Source organism: Ambystoma mexicanum, chromosome 5p (assembly GCF_040938575.1).
Source record: "Ambystoma mexicanum isolate Mex_15411 chromosome 5p, UKY_AmexF1_1, whole genome shotgun sequence".
In the NCBI taxonomy this organism is placed as follows: Eukaryota; Metazoa; Chordata; class Amphibia; order Caudata; family Ambystomatidae; genus Ambystoma; species Ambystoma mexicanum.
The window spans coordinates 1358890177-1358913490 of record NC_090930.1 but is presented as its reverse complement, the minus strand read 5'-3'; the positions used below and the strand labels follow the sequence as shown (position 1 = coordinate 1358913490).

General features: G+C 44.3%; 1 protein-coding gene across 4 annotated transcripts in view; it reads left to right on the top strand.

Moving 5' to 3' along the window:
- The window catches only part of CTNND2 (catenin delta 2), a 3553726-nt gene that overhangs the window by 440933 nt on the left and 3089479 nt on the right, over window positions 1-23314 (top strand). For all 4 annotated transcript variants that reach the window (XM_069613767.1, XM_069613768.1, XM_069613765.1 and 1 more), the window contains one exon: window positions 22346-22479. In XM_069613767.1, the coding sequence (XP_069469868.1) occupies window positions 22351-22479 (129 nt within the window). In that variant the 5' untranslated portion in view covers window positions 22346-22350. The remainder of the gene's footprint in view (window positions 1-22345; window positions 22480-23314) is intronic.

Below are 23314 nucleotides of genomic sequence, written 5' to 3'. Positions count from 1 at the left end.
CAAGAATCGTATATGAAATATTTTTTGCAATGCTGAAAGAGAATAAGTTAAAGTATCTTTAATACAGTTCCATTATTGGTAAACTGAAGTAATTGAACATTTCTTTGCTTAGGAAAAAACTCTGTATGTTTGCTGATGCATTCATTTCTCGAGCGAAGCGGCTTGCCACTGCGAAACTACTTTCTGCGCCTCCTCTCTGTTCACATTTTATTTTACAAAAATTACTTTTATGTGAACAGTGATTTTTCGGAGAATAATAGATTCCTCTTCAATAAGATATTTTGTATAGAGCATTTTTACATTCAGCAGGTAATGATAAGCCAAAGCTAGCAAAATGTGTCAACTTCATGTTGTACAAAGAAATCGTCATTGTGTTTTCACCTACCTTAAATGCAAAGTGGATTTGGGTAATGCTGATGCTTAGATAAAACGTAGCACTTGTGTTCAAACTAAGTGCATTTCGAAGCAGACACTATTTGATCGGCTCTGTATTTGCAAGAACAAGATATGAAATATAATAATAGACTGTGAACAATTGCTGAACGTGTGATTTTTCCAGCTAATACTATGTAAGTATGGAGTGGAAAGATCGGCTGCTTTGTTTTGACTGACACATGGTTTGTTATGCCGAGCATGCTTTATATGTGAGTTGTGTACTTATTCATGTTGCTTTAAATAGAATGTATATATCTGCACACCACTATGACGTCCTAGAGGGCATCCCAAAGCACAAGTCTTTTGTTGGCAGCATTGGTTAGCAATCCTTGAGAGTGTGAGTTGAGCCCAATTGAGTAGGGTCCTACATGTGGAAATCTGAGTAGGCAAAGGCTTTCATTTAAGATCCTTAGCGTTCAAAGGCCAGGATGCCTGCTCTGATGTGACACAGGTCATAAATGAGTGTCCAGGTCATGTAGCACAATGCTCATGGACGCATAGGGCTGTCTGGATTCGGGCCATGGAAGTAGAATGCTGAATTGCTTCTTTTCATTTCCCCAAAAATATTTGACTATTTCATCCTGCTTCTCAAAGACTTCAATGTTCAATCTGCGTCTTGGTGATTCTTTGTTTCAGAAAAAGGTTCCCTGAAAATAACACAGCCCTTTTGGAACCGTTTTCAATGGAAATCTAAATCTGTTTCTGCACCACTCTTATGTTTTCCCATTCTTAATCACCTTATCACTATCATACCAGCAACTTACCCAATAGCCCTCCTTTTAAACCCTCCCTTTTCTTTCCATTTTATTTTAATCAAAGTATCTTTATTCGGTCCAAGTTACAGGATTTCATGAGCAGTATCTTCACACTCTCTCAACAGCTGTCATCACTGTAAATCCTCTTGTTTGAATCTCGGACTTGTATTTGCATACACAATATAGTGTATTTAAAAAAAGATATATTTGTTCCATCCATTGTAATTGGCAGAATATCCTTTCCAGAGTCTGCCTTTGGTGAACACCACCAAGTGATCGGTGCACAGCACAGTATTCTAGAAAGAAAAGGCAATGATAGTATTAGTGAGAAGTCTTTTGCAGACGGAATGTCACATGTCTGGATTTGTGAGGAGACTTTTCAAGAAGAAGGAGGGAAACACGGGTGTGCTGTATTGAATCGGCGGCCATTTGACATGGAGCAACTGAAATGCAGTACCATCAAGGATGAGACGTGAACCCATGGTGCCGCAGACAAGACTATGCAATTGCAAACATAACGCATAGGGACAGTTTGACCCAGTGACTCTCCATTCACTGCAGAGCTGTTGTTGCATCAAAAAAACAAGGAGCATCCCTGTGTTGGGCTTGTTCACCGTCTTTTGGTTACTCTAGCCCCATTCTAGCTCAACTCAGAACTTAAACATACTCCTCTCGAGACATCCTTTTCCCCTTCCCCCCTGTATTACATCAGAGTAGGCATCCTGGGCATTGAACGCTAAGGATCTTGAGTTAAAGCCTTTGCATGATCAGATTGCAATCTGTAGGACCCCACTCAGTTAGGTTCAACTCACACTCTCAAAGATTGATCAATGCTGCCAACAAAAGACTTAAGCATTGTGTAATGGACACCATAATGGTGAGCAGATATATACATTCTATTTAAAGCAACATGAATAAGTGCACCACCCACAGATAAAGCATTCTCTGCATAACAAACCATGTGTTAGTCAAGACAAATCAGCCTATCTTTCCACTGCATACATACAGAGTATTATCTGGAAAAATCACACAGTCCGCATTGTTCACGGTCTATTATTATATTTCATATCTTGTTCTTGCAAATACAGAGCCGATAAAATAGTGTCTGCTTCCATTTATTATTGTTCACTTGTTAGGCGCTTATATAGGAAGCAAATACTGTTTCAAAGCGGCCCAGGGCAACAGGGAGGGGACAGGGGATGACAGTGTAATTACAACAATGTTATAAATAATTAAATACAACAAAATAAGAAGAGACAATGGGGAGGGGAAGACAAACCTACTATGCCTTGTGAGTGTTCAGAACGTGCAAGTGCAGATGGGAGAGGGGTATGGGATAGGTGCTGTGGTGCTCATGGAGAGCAGCAGGTGAAGTGCTATGAACAAAGGTAAATGCAACCTTGAGTGGTGAAGGGTGAGCCGAGGCAAATGCAGTGGATAGACAGCAGCTGGGATGTTAAGATGTGGGAAGTCAGGCCCCGAGGAAGCATAAGGGCCTGCACACCAGTCAAACAACTGTGCGATGAGCAGGGAAGAGAAGGAGGGAAGGAGGAGGTAAAGAGGAAGGCCTTGAGGCTTTTCTGAATCTTAAGGAGGTCCTGCTCAAGATGAAGATGGAGGGGGAGGCTGTTCCAGAGAAAGGAGCCTGCTGATGAACGCAATCAACCACCTGCTCTTTGTTTAACAAACCACTTCACATGCAATCAGTTGCTGCCAGAGGAATGCAGGTGTCAAGAGGGGGAATATTTGGTCAGAAAAAGCTGCAGATGGAGTGCTCCCAAGCCCCAGACAGCCTTGTTGAACATGTAGAGGGATTTGAATTTAATCTGTGCTGTGATCGGGAGCCAGTGAAGACATTGCAGGTCAGGAAAGATGCGGTCCCTGGGCTTGAGGCCAAGGATAAGTCTTGCTGCCCTATCCTGTATTAGCTGGAGGGGTTGCAGAGTGAACAAAGGTAGATTAAGGAGGAGACTATTGCAATAGTCAAGCCTAGAGACAACCAGAGCCCGGTAACATTGAGTCTGTGGGGGAAGGTGAGGAAAGGTAGAATTCCTTTCAGAAGGAAAAGCTGAAAGTGGGACTTCTTGGCAATGTCCTGAGTATGAGGGAGGAAGGATAGAGAAGAGTTGAAGATGACTCTGAGGTTTCTGGCTTCCGAAGAGGGAGTGGGGGAAAGCCCATGGAAGAAGGCCAGAGTGAAGGGAAGAAGTTTGGTGTCTGGGTCCCAGTAGGGAGGATCTCTGTTTTGCTGGCATTGAGGTAGAGATCATCAGAAGTACAGCAGGCCTGAATGGCTGAGAGGCAGTCAGGGATAAAGGAGGGTGCAAGGACTTCTGTAGGAGGTTTGAAGAAGAGTTGTGTGCCATCAGCATAGTGCCGGAAGTTTGGGGAGAAGGAGGAAATGAGGCGTTGTAGCAGAGTAAGGTAGATGTTAAAGAGCCAAGGCAAAAGAATGGAGCCCTGGGGGATGCCACAGGTGGAGGAGGATGTAGGGGAGGAGAAGGTACCGAGTATGACTTTGGAAGATTGGTCAGTTAGGAAGGAGGTAAGCCAGTCCAGTGCCCGATCCAAGATACCAAGGGTCTCATGGAGCCTTTTTATAAGTATGGAGTGGTTTACTGTGTCAAAAGCAGAAGAGAGATCAAGAATGATGAGGACAGCAGGGGATTTGGAATCCAGGGATGCGAGAGTTCTTCACAGGTGTTCAGAAGAGCAGTTTCCATGCCTCTGGCTGCTTGTAATTTGGACTGATGGTCATGAAGACCGCCAACAATTTCAGTATGGGAGTTAAGTTGGGGAAGGGCTAACTTCTCAAACAGTTTCCCCAGGAAAGGGGTGATGGAGATAGGGTGATAGTTGGCTGGGCAGGAAGGGTTTGCTGATGTTTTTCAAGGAGGGGCGACACAAGGGAGTGCTTGAGGGAGGATGGAAAACAACCAATAGCAAAGGAGTTGTTACAAAGATCAGCAAGAGCAGGGGTGAGAGAGAAAGGGCAACCTGTTTGGAAGAGACTTCCATGGAGTTGACAACTCTGGTGACTTCTTCTGGACAGACAGAGGCAAAGGAGGAAAAGGAGGAAGGAGGAGGGTGAGTGGTCAGGGGAGGCAAAGGGGAGAGGGATGGGTTGGAAGAGTGCGTGACAAGGCTGTTCAGTATGTTCTGGGTTTTGGAGGTGAAGTGAGTGGCAAGTGCATTGTAAAGGGTCTGAGAAGGAGTGGGGTCAGAGGATACTGCGGACGGGTTGGTTGGCAAGTTCCCTGCAGTTTTTGAAGAGTTCAGCTGTGTTATTTCATGAGCCAGGTACTCTTGGCTGAATGTGGCCTTTTTTTGTATGGATAGTGAGTCTGTAATGCCTTTGGAGCAGGCAGCAGGCCAGTTTGTCAGAGGGTGAACCTGAAGTTTGCCACTTCTGTTCTGCAGCCCTGCATTTTTGGTCTGCAAGTTTGGAGTCATACCAGGTGTTAGGCTTGGAGGCAGGTTTCAGGTGGATCCTCATAACTGGGGCAAGGATGTCAAGGGTGTTGGTAATGGAAAGATAGTGGTGGCTGAGAGCAGATTCTGAGGTAGAGTCTGAGTTGGGTGGGCAAGGGGGAATGAAGGTGGAAGTGAAGGCAGCAGCTGATACTCATTTCATTGGATAGGTTTTTCATGAATGAGGTTGGCAGGGCTTTTGGAGGAGTTGTCGCAGGGCCATAAGGACCCAGGAGGGAGGAGTGAAGAGAGTGGTCAGACCAAGAGAGAGGGGTGACCAGAGGAGATGAGAAGGGGAGGTTGGAATGGATGATGGCATTCAGCCTGTGTCCGTCTGAGTGGGTTGCACCATTGGGAAGAATGAAGAGGGATCGGTAGGTGCAGAGGTCAATGAAGAAGGCGGATGCTGTGCACAGGGAGTCTATATGGATGCTGAAGTCACCCAAGAGTAGCAGTTTGGAGTTGTTAGAGAGTAAGGAGGAACAGAAATCAGCTCACTCAGAGAGAAACAGAGAGGAAGTGCCTGGAGGATGGTAAATGGTAGCAATGGTCAGGGTGGAGGAGGGAGAGATGACCACTTTGCATATTAGGCTCTCAAAGGACAAATAGAGCTGAGTGGGTAGGATGGAAGAAGGATTCCACTCAGGGAAGATTAAGGCAACCCCACCACCAGCCTGGTTTGGTCGAGGCTTGGAGTTGATCTTAAAGCCACTGGGTAAGAGCGAGTCAAAGGAAGTGACTGATCTGGCATTGGACCTAGTTTCAGTGAGTGTCAGAATGTCAAGGTCAGTGTCTTCAAGGAGAAGGCAGATGTCAGCAGAGTGTGTGTTAGCTGAACCTGCGTTGGGGGTCACCAGGTAGAGAGGATCACTGCCTTTGATGGTTTTTTGAGGTTGAGTATAGGGGTGTGGTACTTCAGTCAGAGGTGGTGGAGCAGGGGGGAAAGAAGGAGGAGAGGCAGGAGAAGGAAGGACGTTGATGAGAAGTGGCAGGATCCAGTCATAGAGAAGGAGGTTGGCCTGAGGGCTTTGAACCAGGATTGTGCCTGTGAAGTAGACATTAATGCAGCAGCGAGATGAGAAGAAGCCTGCCAAGAGGATTTTCCACTTGGTGCCGCCATTAATTGTAGTGGAAGAGTAAGGGCAGAGACAGTAGAGATGAGATGAGAAGTCTCCATAGGTCTGGAGATGGGAAAGAGAAAAGGATGTCAGTGAAGATTTCTCTGAAGGATGCACTGACATAGGTGTCTGCAATTGGGAGGACAGGGTGTGCAGCCAGGATGTCTTTCTCATGCTTTTTCCATCCCCATCCATATTGTGTGAGAGAGGGTGGATAGTTGATAGTGTAGCAGTTGGAGTAGTTTGGAGAGATGGAAAGTGCCATCTCAGAGCATGAGTAATGAAACGAGGCAGAGAGATGAAGAGGTGGGGGCGTACTGCAGTGCACAGTTCTGACCTTAACTCCCAGGTGGCCAAGTGGATGTTAAGAGTCATAGTCACAAAGAAAGGCAGGATGTGAGTACACCCAAATTCGATTTTTTTGTTTTTTAAACTAACAGACACAAAACAATGCAGGATGCGAGCTTTGAGGAGAGCTCACCTAAATTCAATCATTTAAGACACAAGTATTGCAGCACAACAGTACAGAAGTTGAAGCAGATGAAGTGAGAGCTCAGTAAGGGAAGACAATGTCAGAGTTTTTGACCATGAAGTACAGGGGAGAAATGCCCGGTGAAATGGATCAGTGAGAATGTCAGGAGTGGCAAAGGCACATAGTCAAGGATGGATAAGTCAGGCAAAGGAAGCAAACAGTCAGCACTCAAGTAATAGCAGAAGGGGAGATGTTTTTGTGACCTCCTTCGAGGCTATTTTATGGACATCAGATTTAGTTTAGATCCAAAGGTGTTGGGCCTGTCTTTTAGATGTGTTAATTTCCTTTAGTTGCTTAGAATACCAATCATTATGGTAGGTTTTGTCTCTCACCACTATGGTTCTTAACGGGGCGACCTGATCTAAAATGTTAGTCGTAATTGAGTTAAATATGTCAATTAGTAGCTGAGGGTCATCCCCATCGGAGGTAAGATCCATTACCAACCTCATCCCTTATTCAAGTCAATTGCAGTGACTTTTCTGAAATTCCTAATATGGATTGTCTTAAGTGGTGCATGTGTCACTTCCATTTTTTGCTTACAAAAAAACCTGAATAGAAATAGTACAGGGAGGCTTGGTCTCCATAATCTCTGCTTGTAGATTTCTGGAAGCTACCCAGTCAAGAAGTCTACCTTTAGAATGGGTGGGCTCAGTGTTTAATATGGTATTAGCATACTTGATTGAAAAACATTTGACCTTTTCGATTTGAATGAATTTATTTTATTGGTTTTTCAGTCAAATTAAATTAAATAAATATATGGGGAGTGGTAAGGGAATAGGTTAAGGTGGGAGGAAGTGAGGGTGGAGATGCAGGCATTTTTCTACCAAAGAAAACAACCAAAAGTAAATAAGTCAAATTGGAAAAGGTCAAATATTGTCAACCAAGTAGACCTAAACTGTTTAATATAACAAATTCAGTATTTGTAAGGTTATGCACCAACTGCACTGCTTCCTGATCAGTAGTGTCCTGGAACCAATGATTGAAGTCACCCAGAAGTAGTGTGGCACTTCCAGTTTTATTTTGGGTTTTTATGGAGCTGAGATAATTCGTCATTGAAATTAGGCATATCCTTTGGTGGCCGATATAAGAACAAAAGAATAAGACAATTTGTTGGATGAAGTTTACATTTTAAGTGTAAAATTTCACAACCTCCACAAATAACGGGGATCTGATAGCATGGTAAGTCTTCTCTCATAATTATGGACACACCCCCAACTTTGGAAATAGAGCGATTATTTAAGAAAAACGTGTAGTTGGCTGGTATTGCCAATTCCATGATGGTACCACAAGTGTCTTGTAACCAAGTTTCCGTGAAATTAGGTGTATCTTCTCCAGAAAATATTTCTAACATATTTTGGTGCGTTGGCAGGGAACTGTAAAGCAGTTACTGGGTGTGGCAGTGTATTGGGCACAGCCAATCTGTGCACTGAAAAAGCCATAGGAGTGATCTTGTGCGTTCTGACAACAAGTGACTATTTAATAACCCCTGCACTGGTAACAATACAGAAGCCCATGAATCATCTTTGCGTAATGGTACTGAATTGCTTGCTGTACCAAAAATAAGAATACAAACAAATGAAAGTGAGACACAGGATGCTCACACACAGAAAAAGGGAGTGTGGTTCAATTTAGTGTTGAACCAGACTATCAAAGTGTGAGCAGATGAAGAACACAAAGGGGAAAATGAACAAGAAAAACATAAAGAACAGAGAGACAGATTTAAAAAGAACATTTTATGTGGAGATAAAACACCGTATAAAGAGGTAGGATTAGTTGTTAAAATATCCTCCCTTGAGAATCAGAATACTGGTGAAATACTGGTGAAATCCAGACAGGAAAAACGGTAGTTCAAAAGGAGGGTGCAGGCCAGTCACCTGAAGAGCATTTGGAGCATTTTGAGCCACAAATATTCCAAGAGACCGAAAGGACAGGCACTGTGCAAAACTCAAATAGGTGTCATGCACCAGAAAATGAAAGGCTGCCATGTGACCCTGAAAACTGGTGGTCACAGGTCAGAGGGACAGTCAGGTGCCAAAGTCATATGGGCTCTGAGCCCATAAAAATAGGCTAAGGAATCCAAAATGAAGTGGACAAAAAGGAGGGAAAAATATCATTTCACATGCCATGTGTTTAACGAAAAGTGAAAAGGGGCTGAGAAAGCTGAGTTCTGAAATCAGCAAAAATGCACAATTTTTGTGTGTGCTGGAGGAAGTTAAGGACAGGTGGTATGCTCCTATCACTGTGGAAGACAAATGTAATGCATTTGCAATGATTGACACGGGTGCACAGGCCAAGATCATGTCCACAGATTTAGTAAAGAGTATCAATGAAGGGAGATACCCACAAAATGACATAATGGTGAGACAAAATGAAGGCCCTCTGCACAATTTCAATGTTGAGGAAATACCTATCAAAGGTGTCACTGAGGTTGACATAAAGATAGGGAAACACAGGATGAGACAGGAAGTATTGATCACATCCCTCAGTGAAATACCATTTCTCATGGGGACAAACTGTTTGAAGACGTTGTCGCCTCTCATTGATGGGGTAAATGGGGTTTTATGGTCCCTAGCCTTAAAAACATTGAGTCCTAAGAAGGTGATGTCACAAAACAACAGTGTAAAAGAATTCCATACAATGGCTAAGTCAGATGATGAAGTGGAAGTGTATCTTCAAAATGGCTGTGTGCCAAGTGTCACTGTCATTTTCATGTGTCAGGGAGAAATGGGAGGTGAAAAAGAGAAGCAGTCTCGGGAGATTTATTTGAACCCTGAGAAAAAATGGCAAACAGAAATTGATGAAAACACATTACGCTTTTATTCAAAGGAAGAGATGTGCAAGCAACATGTTACTCCATAGATAAACACAGGAAAACACATTACAAAACTTTCTGAGATATGCATGGAAGATGGACAGCCATGGATTCCTATCTGTGTAAATGGCCATTCAGAAGTGATAGAAGCCATTTTAGCACTTGAGCAGAAAAGATGTTTCATTAATGAGAGAGTATTTCAGCAAATAATTGACAGGGAGGAGATCCCGAAATTCAGAATAAAGAACCAAAACATTTTTGGGTCAGGAAATAGGGTCATAGGAAGCTGCATAATAAGAATCACAATTGCTTCTAAGACTATCCATCACAATGTGTAGATAGTGAGTGGGGCACAAAATAAATGTTATCTGGGAAATTACAGAATGTACAGAATGTGTATGGTGTTAGACTTCCTTAATCACAAGGTGTGGTCCAGGTTGGTCGGACCTGCACCTGAATTTGAAGACAAGAGACAAGCTTACCATTGTGCACAGATGGTACCATATGCGATTGAATTACAGGTGAGAACGGACATTACCATCACCACATTTACCAGACAAGTTACAATAGTGCTAAAACACAGAAAGGGACAGCATATGAAATGTTCTGATGCATTTGTGTGCCTTAATGAATCCATGAGGCAGCAAGGGCTAGAATGTGAAAATACACCACTGGTGGAGATTACGGATTGCCCAATTAAAATTCTGGTGGATAACAAAGGATGCCAGAACATACATTTAGAGGAGAATTTAGCATTAGGAATGGGAATACAAAAATCTCATTATACTGCGGATTTGAATAATGCAGTGATTGGGAATATTCCTGAAAGATATGTGCATGCGCAGGGTGAGTTGCAGAATCTTTGGATTCTCAACCTAAAGGAATATTAAAATTCAGTCGGTGTGTCCTTATGAATCAAGTGAGACAGTGTATGTGTTGTCACCAAGAGGATTGCATCATATTTGATGTAAAGGAAAATAAAATGGAAAGCAGCATATTGAAATGGAGGTCAATATTCCAAAATATTTAAATGTGTCAACTCTCCAAAGAGATACAGCCACACGGTTAGAGGAGAGCACAGAGGTTCCTCTATTAGAGGACTTCCCAGAATTTTCAAAAATGGAGAAGAGCAGTTTCAGGCTGCAGACGCATACACAAATGAAGAAGAAAGGGGTCAGTTGAGGGAAATATTTATGGAACTTAAAGAGGTTTTTGCCAAAGACACGTACGATTGTGGATTAGCAGATTTGCATGTTGCCACATTGCCAAAGGGGCATGGTAGGGAACCAGTACTTGTGCAACATTATCAGGTGCCCCTGGCATGTTTGGAGTCATTAGCTGAGATAATTAAGAAGTTAGAGTCTAGAGGGACTATTAGGCCCATTCATAGCACCTCACATACTCCCATATTGCATGTGTTAAAACCTAATGGTCAATGGCGTTTATGTGAAGACCTACGGGAGTTAAATAAGAGAGTACCTGTTTACAGGTGGCTACTCCCATTTGATCAGGGTCTTGTGCAGGTCCACAGGTCAAAGGTGTTTACCACATTAGATCTGGATACTGGTGTGTACCACTGGCTGAAAATATCCAAAATCTATTTGCATTTTCTTTTGACAAGTCCCAATATGTATGATCCCAGACACCTTTTGGATATCTTAATAGTGGGAGTGAATTTGGAATATTTTTGTGGAAGGCGCTCCCAGATGCAGCAGAGAGGGGGATGATAGTTTATGTAGATGATGTGCTAATTAAAAATGAGAATCTGAAAAATCATTTCAATGAAATTAAATTACAATGTGCTTTGCCAGTTACAGAAGGCAGGAGCCAAGGTATCTTTGCAGAAAGCACAATGGTGTAAAAAGAAGGTGAACTTCTTAAGTCATGAGGTGACTGAAAATGGGTTGAATCCACAAAAGAAAAAGGTGGAGGCAATACAGAAATTGAAAGATCCTACTAATTTGAAAGGATGGAAGAGTTTATTAGGGATGACGGGCTATAACAGGAAATGTTTTGAAAATTATGCAGAGGTTACACAACCGTTAACCAGATTATTGAAGCAGGGTGTACCCTGGAAGTGGGAAAAGGAGCAGTGTGAAGGGGTAGTTGGCTGAAAGAATGTCTCATGAGGGCGCTGTGTCTGGCGTATCCTATAAAGAACCAGGATTTGTTTGTAGAGATAGGGTTCACTGACCAGTGTATGTCACCAGTGTTATCTCAAAGGCATGATGTGAATAACAAACTATTGTGTATGCTAGCAAGGCCTTATCTCAGGTTGAAACTAAGTTCAGTGCATGTGAAAAAGCCCTCCTAACAAGTGTTTGGGCATTGCAACATTTCTGTTCTATCCTTCAAGGGTAGTATCATATATAGAACAAGAAAGAGCAAGGTCATGAGAACCTCACTGCTGATATAGGAATGAACAAACTCCTGAGTTGGTAGCACCTGCACATGGTGGATACAAATAGTTTCTGACAAATATTTGACAGGACAATTCTGTGCACTGCAATTCAGTTTTAATCTGTTTGCAGTGAGTGTTTTTAGTACACTTGATTTAGTGGAACATAAGATACTTCAACATTTACACATTTCTGTGGTGTAGTACCCAGTTTACATGGAGCAAATGTTGAATATTTGTAACATCATTATATTGCTTTTACATCCTCTAGGGCATCCTTGGGAAGGAGACTAGAGAACTTAGTGAGGTAGTCGCATCATGAGTAGCATAAATGCATTTAAAACAATGTAGGGTTGAAAAACAACAACACAAAAAATACAACAAGTCAACACGACAGTGTTTCGGCCAAAGGGTGAGCTAAATGTGCTCAGGTGGTGTGGCCTTCATCAGGACGGGATATTCCTAAGGTAGAAGGATCCTAAAGGGTCTGTTGGAATAAACAGACAAGAGTGATTCAGGAGTGAGTCAATTTATATTAGGTCTAGCAGTAGAGAAGTGGCCAAGTACATAGAGAAACCGGAGTTTACAAGATCTGGGGAGCACAGTGGTTCGAATGGTCTCAGTGTCTACGTACACTGGAAGGATTTCAAGGTCCTTGGTGTGTCCATTCCTGTAGGGGTGGGAAGGTCACAAGAACTGACATTAGCAGATAGTACTGAAATTGGTCAGGTTTAGCATAAATAAGGTTGAAAGAGGTCTACCTATTGGGGGACTATTGCTGGGAGGAACTTCTGGATACAACAGGCGTATTGAATACGAATCAAATTCCTCAAAGGGGATGACTGCAGAAACATAAGTTAGCGGGCTCAGGAAAAGGCGAGTACCTAAGTGCACGTGAGTGGTGGTTAAGCGTGTATGTGCAAGGTCGCGGTATTATCATGGCTGGTGCAGGCTTGTGGGCCATGCGTGAGGTCTTGATCAAGAGTGAGGCATTATATGTGCATATAGACAAAGCAGTAGGGGCTCATTAGTGCCTATATTAAGATAAACCAATTGATGTGTGATTGAGCGCACTTTGTTCGGCAACCCACCAAGCTGGTGTAGTTGGCCGAGTGGCTGCGCCAAGCTGGCGGTCTGCTATTTGGTGCGGCAGCCGGTGTGCGTGCCAATAATTATGGAGAGGCTACAAGGTGCTGAGGACTAATGCCCTGTTGGTGGTGAGACGCCCACGTGGGTGGTGAGGGTAAGTTTGCATGGTGCAAGCTAAGGCCGTAGCCGTGTCTGGGCTATTCTGTGTGCGTGAGCTTACCTCACTGGTGGAATGCTGCAGTGCTTGATCTGCCAGCGGTTACGTAATCCCGAATGGCTCACAGTGCGAGTCGGATGCTGCATGTAGATGTTATTAGTCTAGCGGTCATTTTGGGGTGCTCGTATACGGGGCTGTCCGTGCAGGTGCCTGTCAGTCCAGGAAGACTGGCCAGCACCGGGATGCACCATGTTTGGACCAAATCATGTATCTAGTCGGGCAGTTATTGTAATGGCACATTGTGTGAAGCATTGTGTGAAGCATTATGGGCGAAAGTGGAGGACGCCTATCAGAGGTACAGGTGAACACTAAGGGCTATGTTGATTGGCTAGAAGCACGGGCAAGATGCAGGGATGCACTTGGTGACGTATTATTCGTAAATTTCCTTTTATTAAAAACTAGTGAGAATGGTAAGTAGCATTCATAAAATACTGTTGGTAAACAATTTTCATATGTAGGAAAACAGGTTATATATCATATCCATGGTGTACAATTTGTAAATTCAAAATACAGGTTAAATGTCCACATGACATGATGGAAGCCCAGTCTGTGGCAGTTTCAAGGTGTATGTCAATGATGCATACTGCTGGTCCCATGGTCACACTGTGGGGATGATACATAGTGTTCGGGTTATAGAAAGTGTTTCCACTCTAGGGTGATGCTCAGACCTTTTCTCACAGTGTTAATTTTATGCACCTATTTTTGTTCTAGTTGGGTGAGGATTCTGTCCACATTTCCACCCCTTTTAGTTTACGTGACTTTCTTTAGCACTATCCACTTCAGGTCCATGTTGGTATGGTTCTTCTAGACCTAGTGCTCCATGAGACTTCCTGGTCCCTGACCCATAGGGGATTGAATACAGTGATCCTTCCAACATGGCCGCTTGAAACGGAATGCTGCTGGCCAGTCTCTACGCTCCACGCTGTACGCTGTACAAAACAGACACGCCCCGTGGCTCTGCGCATCTCAACGCTACCGCTTGCTGTAGTCAGGCGTGTGTTGCCGTAGTTGGCCCAGGGCTCTCTTCTGATTCCTGGTTCCCGGTTCCTTGAATCCCCCTTCCTTCCTCCCATTCCTCTACCTTACCTCCGATCTTCCTGGATTTTCTTTCGCGCTCGGGTCACGGCGTTCCGTGCCTCCGAGTGCGAACATCATTCCTTCCTGGTATCCACCCTGGACTTCTGAACGTTTCCGAACCTCATGCTGGAATCCGAGGACCAGCGCTCGGGTTTGTACAAATCCTGGACCGTGAGAAAGAAGACATCACAGAAGGTTGCAAGCAAACAACAAGCAGGTGAGAAGGAGAGAGACTTGTGACAGATTGAGACGCCTAAAAAACCATACAGATACAGAGATGGAAGCCGCTGTTCAAGATCTCATGCGAGGCATGCAGGAACTAACCACGGAGGTACAGAACCTTAAGGCTGAGAATGCTGCATTAAAACAGCTAGTTTTGTCACGTGACTCTGCAACTAAGGAAAGCGTGTTATTGTGAGGAGTAGTGGACAAATATGATGGTTCTTCAAAGACACTCTGAGCGTTCCTTGATTCATGTTTAGTGCACTTCACCTTCAAGCCCTACTACATTTCCACTCCTAAAGCAAAGGTGGGCTTTATGATCTCACACCTCACTGGAAATGCCTTGACTTGGGCAACCCCCCTAGTCAATTCGGGCGACACCCTCCTGGATGATTATGATGGGTTTGTGGAAGCTCTAAAGGCCATGTTTGATCGCCCAGAACAGGTGTACAGTGCTCAAGAACGACTACTCGAATTTCAACAAGGATCCCAGGATATGCTCACCTATGTGACCCATTTTAAACAACTCGTGAAGGAAGCAGATTGGTCTCAAGAAGCCAGCGTCATCCTCTTCCGAAGAGGTCTGAATGAAGAAATAAAGGATGAGTTAGCTAGGGTAGCTCGCCCAAGCTCCTTCCAGGCTCTCATGGACCTTTCCTTGCAAATAGACTTCCGAATCCAAGAAAGAAGAGCAGAGAAAAAGAAGTCTAAACCGGCTTTCCAAAAGGCCGCCACAGAACATCCGTCTAGACCTGAACCCACAGTTTCTCCAACCGCGGACCCAGAACCCATGCAACTGGGGGCCTTCCGTGGACCCATTACCCCACAAGATAGGATGCGACGGATTCACACTGGTCTGTGCAGGAATTGCACCTCCGAAGAACACCTCGTGAGAGAATGCCCTATTGCTCCTCCATGGCGTTCGGGAAAAGCCAGCTCCCGATCCTGGAAGGGGCACAGTTTCGGGAGAGAGATGTTTTCTCCACATCAATTCCATCCTTGAACTCTCCTGGACAAAATAATCTTGTGGTTCTACAAGCCTTTCTATCACCTTCCGAGAAAGAATCTTACCCCATCCTGACATTAGTAGATTGCGGAGCCATGGGCATATTCATAGATCATGATTGGGTCACTGCTCACAACATTCCACATGAAACTCGAGGAACTATGCAACCTGTAGAGGCTATTGATGGGAGACCTCTGTCTTCAGGACCCATAACCCTTCAGACTAAAGAGATCCTACTCTCTATAAATCACCATCAAGAGAGGATTAAATTTGACATTATAAAATCAGCCCATTATCCAATGGTTCTAGGAATGCCCTGGTTACAAAAGCATAACCCCTAAATCAATTGGGCAGCAGGCTCCTTGTTCCTTGGTTTTGAACACTGTATGTCTCACTGCTTATCCCTAGATTCCTTACCAAAGTCTTCTGAAGACTTGCAAGAGAGTCAGCAAAATCCAGTCACCGTCTCTAACATCATCCAGATTCCCAGGGCCTACCAGGCCTTCACTGATGTATTTTCCACCGCTATAGTTCAAGCTCTCCCTGCTCACAGACCAGAGGATTGCGCCATCGATACTGAACCTTCAGCAGTGAATCCTTTTGGGAGGATATTTATGTTATCAGAACCTTTAAAATGGCCCCTTTGCGAACACCTGGATACTAACCTGGAAAATGGCACCATACGACCTTCTAAATCCCCATCGGGTGCTTTGTTGTTTTTTGTTCCCAGGAAAGACACCAAGGAGTTCAGACCATGGCCCTCATTACGATACTGGCGCCAAACCATGATGCTATTAACACCATGGTTTGTGCCGGTATCGTAACAATGGGGTCATTACGACCCAGGCGGTAAGTACACCAACTTTACCACCATGGTGTAAACTACATTTACACCATGGTGGATGGCGGATTTACCGCCCAATTCCAAGGTGAGTGGGGCGGTAAATCCCCATTTCCCATTTACCCTTCCCCATTCCCATTTTTGCCCCATAGGGCATAATGGGAGTGGGGAAGGCGCTAATTACGGTGCCGTAATTAGCACCAAGGCGGTTTAGCGCCATGGATTTTAACGCCTGCTAAAAGCAGCCGTTAAAATTGGAATCAGACGTTAAGGGTTAACGACGGCGTTAACCCTTAACGCCTGAGTTGTAATGAGGCCCCAAGTCTGCCAATGTTCAATGGGGAACTACCACCCCATTCCAAGGTTGGTGGGGCGGTAATTCCCCATGGAACATTGGCCCTTCCCCATTCCCATTTTTGCCCCATAGGGCTCAATGGGACTGGGGAAGGCGCTAAGTACGGTACCGCAAATTGCGGTACCGTACTTAGCACCAAGGTCCTTTTGCGGGTCCCTACTTTAACGGCTGGTCTAGACCAGCCCTTCAGGTTGAGTCCCGCAAAGGGACCTCGTAGTAAGGCGCTAATGGGTTAACAGCGCTGCAGCCTTTTACAGCGCCGTTAGCCCATTAGCGCCAGGGTCGTAATGAGGCCCCATGTCTAGATTACTGTGGCCTTAACCAGTGCACTCTCAAGGACCGCTACCCATTGCCTCTCATCTCGGATATCCTGGAAGCAGTCAGAGGTGCAGTAGTCTTCACAAAACTAGACCTAAGGGATGCCTACCATCTTATTCGTATAAAGGAAGGTGACAAATGGAAAACAGCCTTTAGAACCCCCTTTGGCCATTTTGAATACCTGGTTATGCCCTTTGGACTTGCTAATGCCCCAGCGGCTTCCAACGTTTTATGGACCGAGTGTTCTCTGATATGCTGTTCATCTTCGTCATTGTATATCTGGACGACATACTGATATACTCCAAGGACCATCTAAAACATGAAGAGCACGTGAAGGCAGTCTTACAACGTCTACGTGAACATAAGCTCCTGGCCAAGCCAGAGAAAGTGCCTTTTCCATGTATCAACTGTTCACTACCTCAGATTCGTTCTCAGCCCAAAGGGAATTGGAATGGACTCCTCGAAGGTAGACTCCATTTTATCCTGGCCCGTTCCAACTACTGTAAAACAAATTCAATCCTTCCTGGGGCTTGCTAATTTCTATCGGAAATTCATACCAACTTTTTCGGAGATTGTGCATCCTATCGTTATATTGTTAAAGAAGGACACCACCTTCCTGTGGACCTCGGCCCAAGATACAGCATTCCAACGGTTGAAGTCGGAGTTCACACAAGCCCCCATCCTAGCTCAACCCGACATTGATCGACCATTTCTTGTTGAAACTGATGCTTCCAACTACGCCATTGGGGCAGTTCTAAAACAAGAATTGGGCGACAAGTTAGAACACCCGATCGCCTATCTTTCTCGCACCTTGACTCCCAGTGAAACTCATTACTCCGTTCTGGAAAAGGAATTACTAGCCATCCGTCAAGCCTTCACTGACTGGCGTCATCTCCTCCTGGGAGTCAAACACCCAGTGCAAGTTTGCATGGACCATCGGAATCTTCAAGTCCTACAATCTCTAGAATGTAGAAACAGTCGTCAAGCCCGTTGGGCCTTCTTTTTTGCTCAATACCAGTTTCAAATCCATCATGTCCCTGGAACACACAACATAATAGCCAATGCCTTATCCAGACGTCCTGACTACGAACCCCTTGAAGATCGGACCTTCCCAAAGATGTTTCCCCACACAATATTTGTTGCCCAAGCACTTACCCTCCTGGAGAATATTCGAATTCAAACTCAATCCTCTGAAACCTGGAAGGAGTTTAAGAGAAACCATCGATGGAATCTCAAAACAAAGGATGGATATCTATTCAAGGACAATCGGTTGGTCATTCCCACTCCTGGACTGAAACAAAAGATCACAAGCCTATGTCATGATACCTTTCATTCAGGACACCGTGGCATCACCAACACCCTCCATCTAATACAAAAGACAGTTTTGGTGGCCGAAGATTAAGGATGATATCAGGATCCATATCCAGACATGTGCAGTCTGCAATCAGAACAAACATGATAATAAGAAATCGGCAGGTCTCCTGCTCCAACCAGCAATACCAACAAGACCCTGGGAAATCATTGCTACAGATTTTATCGTGGAACTACCATCTTCCAGGGGCTACACAGCTATCATGGTTACTATTGATTTGTTTACTCATATGGCTCATTTTACACCTTTATACAAACTGCCATCCTCATCTGAATTTTCCGGAATCTTCCTGGAACACATATTCCGGCTTCATGGGCTACCCTCCAAGATCATTTCAGACCGAGGACCCCAGTACATATCTCAGTTCTGGAAGCAATTATGTCGTATACTGGGAATCCAACGTGCCTTGTCTTCAGGTTATCACCCACAGACCAATGGAGCCACTGAACGTGTAAACCAAACTCTGGAACAATACCTTCGTTGCTTCGCTACCAAGGTCCAAGATGATTGGTTTCTCTTAATACGTGTGGCTGAATTTGCTTATAACAATTCGGATCATTCAGCTGTCAAAACCAGTCCTTTTTTCTGTAGTCAAGGATTTCATCCTTCAGTTCTACCCTCCGTTCTCCCACACCCTACCCCAGTTCCTGTGGTATATTCCTGGATTGAAACCCTTATTACCGTACACAAAGAAGCAAAGGAACACTTAGAAAAGGCCTGAAGAGACGTTAAACATTATGCTGACTCCAAAAGAAGACCTGGACCTTCCTACTCAGTAGGCGATAAAGTCTGGTTATCCTCGAAGCGCCTTCCTCGACATCTGCGTCCAAATAAATTGGCTCCCAGGTATTACGGGCCCTTTTCTATACAAGAAATCATCAATCCAGTGGCCTTTCAACTCCGACTACCAGAATCATGGAAAAGGATCCATCCAGTCTTGCACACCTCACTGTTAAAACCATATCTTCAGTCATCTCGAACAGCTCCAAAATCTACCCCAGTGATTGTTAATGACCAACTCGAATACGAGGTTTCCAGAGTCTGTGACTCTAGGTACCGACGTGGTCAACTACAGTATTTGGTTGAATGGAAAGGATACCCTCCCAGTGAGCGCACCTGGGAACCCATGTCAAACATGAATCCCCCCAGGCTGGTTCGAAGATACCATCTTATCCATCCGGGCAAGCCTGGAGTAGCTGGGCTTCAGAGGAGGCATACTGTCATGAACCATCATCTGCGTCCCTTCTGGACTTCCTGGTCCCTGACCCATAGGGGATTGAATATAGTGATCCTTCCAACATGGCCGCTTGAAACGGAATGCTGCTGGCCAGTCTCTACGCTCCACGCTGTATGCTCTACAAAACAGACACGCCCCCGCGGCTCTGCGCGTACCAACGCTACCGCTTGCTGCAGTCGGACGTGTGTTGCCGGAGTTTGCTCGGGGCTCTCTTCTGATTCCTGGTTCCTGGTTCCTTGAATCCCCCTTCCTTTCCTCCCATTCCTCTACCTTACCTTTGATCTGCCTGGATTTTCTTCCGCGCTCGGGTCACAGCGTTCTGTGCCTCTGAGTGCGAACATCATTCCTTCCTGGTATCCACCCTGGACTTCTGAACGTTCACGGAAGTTGGATAGCGAACCTCACGCTGGAATCTGAGGACCAGCGCTCGGGTTTGTACAAATCCCGAACCGTGAGAAAGAAAACATCACAGAAGGTCGCAAGCAAACAACAAAAGCAGGTGAGAAGGGGTGAGACTTGTGACACCCCCTTCTGGCTAACAAAAAAAACCTCCACCCATTCAAGCATGCATGCCCTCACTTGTGGACTGGCATATCTACCTCACACATGGGAAGATTCTTGCACTGCTATCTCTGGAACACCCCTCTGGCTCGGCTTGGCAGCAAATGTAGTGTCTGGACCTCCGCACACTCAAGCCCCACGGGGATTACATGAATTCTGTGCCAGGATAACTGCTCTGCCATCTCAGATGCAGTGGAAAGGGGGACAATAGTTTATGTAGATGGTGTGCTAATTAAAAATGAGAATCTGAAAAATGATTTCAATGAGATTAGACATGTGCTTGGCCAGTTTAATAAGGCTGGCGCCAAGGTATCTTTACAGAAAGCACAATGGTGTAAAAAGAAGGTGAACTTCTTATGTCATGAGGTGACTGAGAATGGGTTAAATCCACAAAAGAACAAGGTGGAGGCAATACATAAATTGAAAGATACTACTAATTTGAAAGGATTGAAAAGAAAAGTTTATTAGGGATGGCAGGAAATGTATTGAAAATTATGCAGAATAATAAACAACCTTTAATAAGATTATTAAAGAAGGGTGTATTCAGGGGTGGCTGCTGGCCCCATTTCTTCCCCTGTATTGTCCCTTACTTTTCCATTTTCCATCAGAATGTTTAATTATTCATTCAAATCTTTTAGCTCCCTAAATTTAGAGGTGTTTGCCTCTCGTATGCCTCTCTGCATCAATCAGAAAACTCCCCATTGTATTGGACGTTTATTCCCCTTTTTAGATTCCAATGTACTATTCAAATTGGCCTACCTGTCTATATGAAACATATCTTTGTGCGTGAACTGGTTCTGATGGTTCTCCTGCATTAAGTTGTACCAGTCTTGCTTGTTCGAGTATTCTTTTTCATATACTTAAAATGCACCAGTGTGCCTTTGGGTGGTATCAGAACCTCTTTACACGGTCCTGTACCTGGTGTACCTAGGGCTTATTACGTTTTCCCATTATTATTGTTTTCCCCCTAGTGTGGGCCACTTAGCAGCGTTTTATGAACCCATATTTCTTTCCCCCATCAGGGCTACAGAAAATTTGAGTTCTCCTTGTGTAGGCAATTAATGATGACGAGTGCAGCTACAAAGAAACATCACTTATGGTCAAATCCTCCCGAGACCACCCCATTGGAGTTTTTTATAGGACTTCTTGCCTCTTAGCCCAGCACTGGGGGGCGCTTCCGATGAAGGCGTCCTCATGCTACCAGGGTTCCATTGGAGCATGACAAGGTCAGTTACAGGGCGAAATCGTTGGAGGAACGGACCACACAAAATCATTCTTGGGTAGTAGTAAAGGCAGACACAGTTTTGTCTTGTAGTTATTGTCCAGTCTCTGAGAGGAGGCCTGGCGACATATCAGGGGCACATGATTTTCCCCATCTAGATAATGGGCCTCATTACGACCCAGGCGGTAAGTTACCGCCTGGGTCGTACCTTTACCACCATGGCGTAAACTACGTTTACGCCATGGTGGTTGGCGGACTTACCGCCCCATTCCGAGGTGAGTGGGGCGGTAAGTCCCCATTAACCCATTTACCCTTCCCCATTCCCATTTTTGCCCCATAGGGCATAATGGGAGTGGGGAAGGCGTTAATTTTGCCACCGTAAATTACGGTGGCGTAATTAACAACAAGGTCCCTTAGCGCCATGGCTTTTAACACCTGCTAAAAGGGACCTCGGAATCAGGCGGTAAGGGTCGGCGCTGTTTACGCCGCCGTAAACCCCTTACCGCCTGGGTCCTAATGAGGCCCATGTTTTTCTACACCCAAATTTACCAGTTAGGGTAATAAGACAATTCATCCATTTTACTCAACTTGAATAATTGCCCAAAATATCCAAACTACACACAAATTACTGCTGCTCAGGGATGTGGTAGATTTTATTCCAATGCTGTGGCTCGGGTTTGTGGCTAGCCTTACTCACCAAATAAAAAATAATTATTTTGTCATTTACAGGTGGTCATTGAAACGATCATCTTGTTATGTAGTAGCAGTTTAGTGCTACAGTTGTGCAAAAGTATTTAGTGGAGTTAATGATACATGTGTGGCATGTGCTCTAGTTGCAATTTTTAATGGACAGCCGGTTGAGACTGTCTCAGTGGCTCAGATGAATTTGGAATTGCATTTTTTAACTTGTGGATTTGCACGCGTATGCTTAGCAATGACACGAACCTGCACACTGTTGATAAAGACATTTTATGAATAATGGATTGTTTATAATGACATTTATTTTAAATATTTTTTTAGTAAAGAATAAAGAATATATTCCAAAATGAATTTGTATTGCGCTCTTACCGGTCGCATTCCTTCATTACTATCTGAGCCCTAAATTAATTTAATTGATATAAGTTTGGTGCCGCAAGTCATCACAATTCGTGGTTTACTGTGTATAAAGTTTGCACACGCATACACACACGTATGTACTCACTATTCCAGACTCGTTTGCTTCAATACAACCTTTTGGCTATTCTTTATTTTGTTCTTAACACAATATTTGCTTATAACGCTAATGTTGTTGATTGGTTATGTTTCAGGAGCCATGCCTGTCCCAGACCAGCCTTCCTGTTCTGAGAAGAGCAGCTCCCTCAGTCCAGTTCTTAATTCGTCCAATGGAGATGGCTCTGAAACTGAAACCACTTCAGCCATTCTAGCATCTGTGAAGGAGCAGGTAGAAACGTGTCTTTTTCATTTCCAGAAAATAAACAACTTTATGATTCTATATTGTTGCAGGCATGGCCGTTTATTGCTAAGACTCAGAAAGCAAATAATGACAATGTTGCACGGTAAAGCAATACCGATGCTGACATCATGTGTTGTGTACAATGACTGTTGATGTTTAAGATTGAGATAAACTCCAAAAGAGCGCATACTTGGAGAAAGTAACATACTAAAACCTGGAAAAATCAGACTTTAAAGTAGCCACATGTTTTGCTATTGTGTTTCATCTCTCAGTATATCTCATTGTGGGCACGCCTCGTGCAGCAGAATATCCCAGGCCAAAACAGAGACCAGATAGCTGTGGACAGGAGAAATGAAGAGTCATTTACATTGCTTCTAAAAATATGCTCTCATCTTTTCCAATGGTTAATTACTACGCTGTCATGTTGAAATGCTTTTTTAAGGGTTGATTTTTGCATTATTTATTATTTATAGATGTCAATGGCCCTCATTATCAGTTTGCCAGTATATCGCAGGTAAATTGGAGGGATACCGACAAATGGAAGTACTGTTACCGGCACCTGAAATGCCAGAAATACTGGCATATTGCAGGTGCCGGTTGCGGTAGGTTAATCCCCACTCCATGGCGGGATTGCCAGTGCCGGTAATACCAGCGGTTTTTTTCCAGTTAAGTACCTGAGTTACCTCCAGCTCTTGGCTGAAGGTAAATCAGGACACCCCACTGGCAAACTTCTACTCTGCCGGTCCGGATACCTGCCGGTAAACAGAATGACCAGCACATTCATTCCGCACCGGCAGAGTTCTAATGAGGCCCAATGTATTTA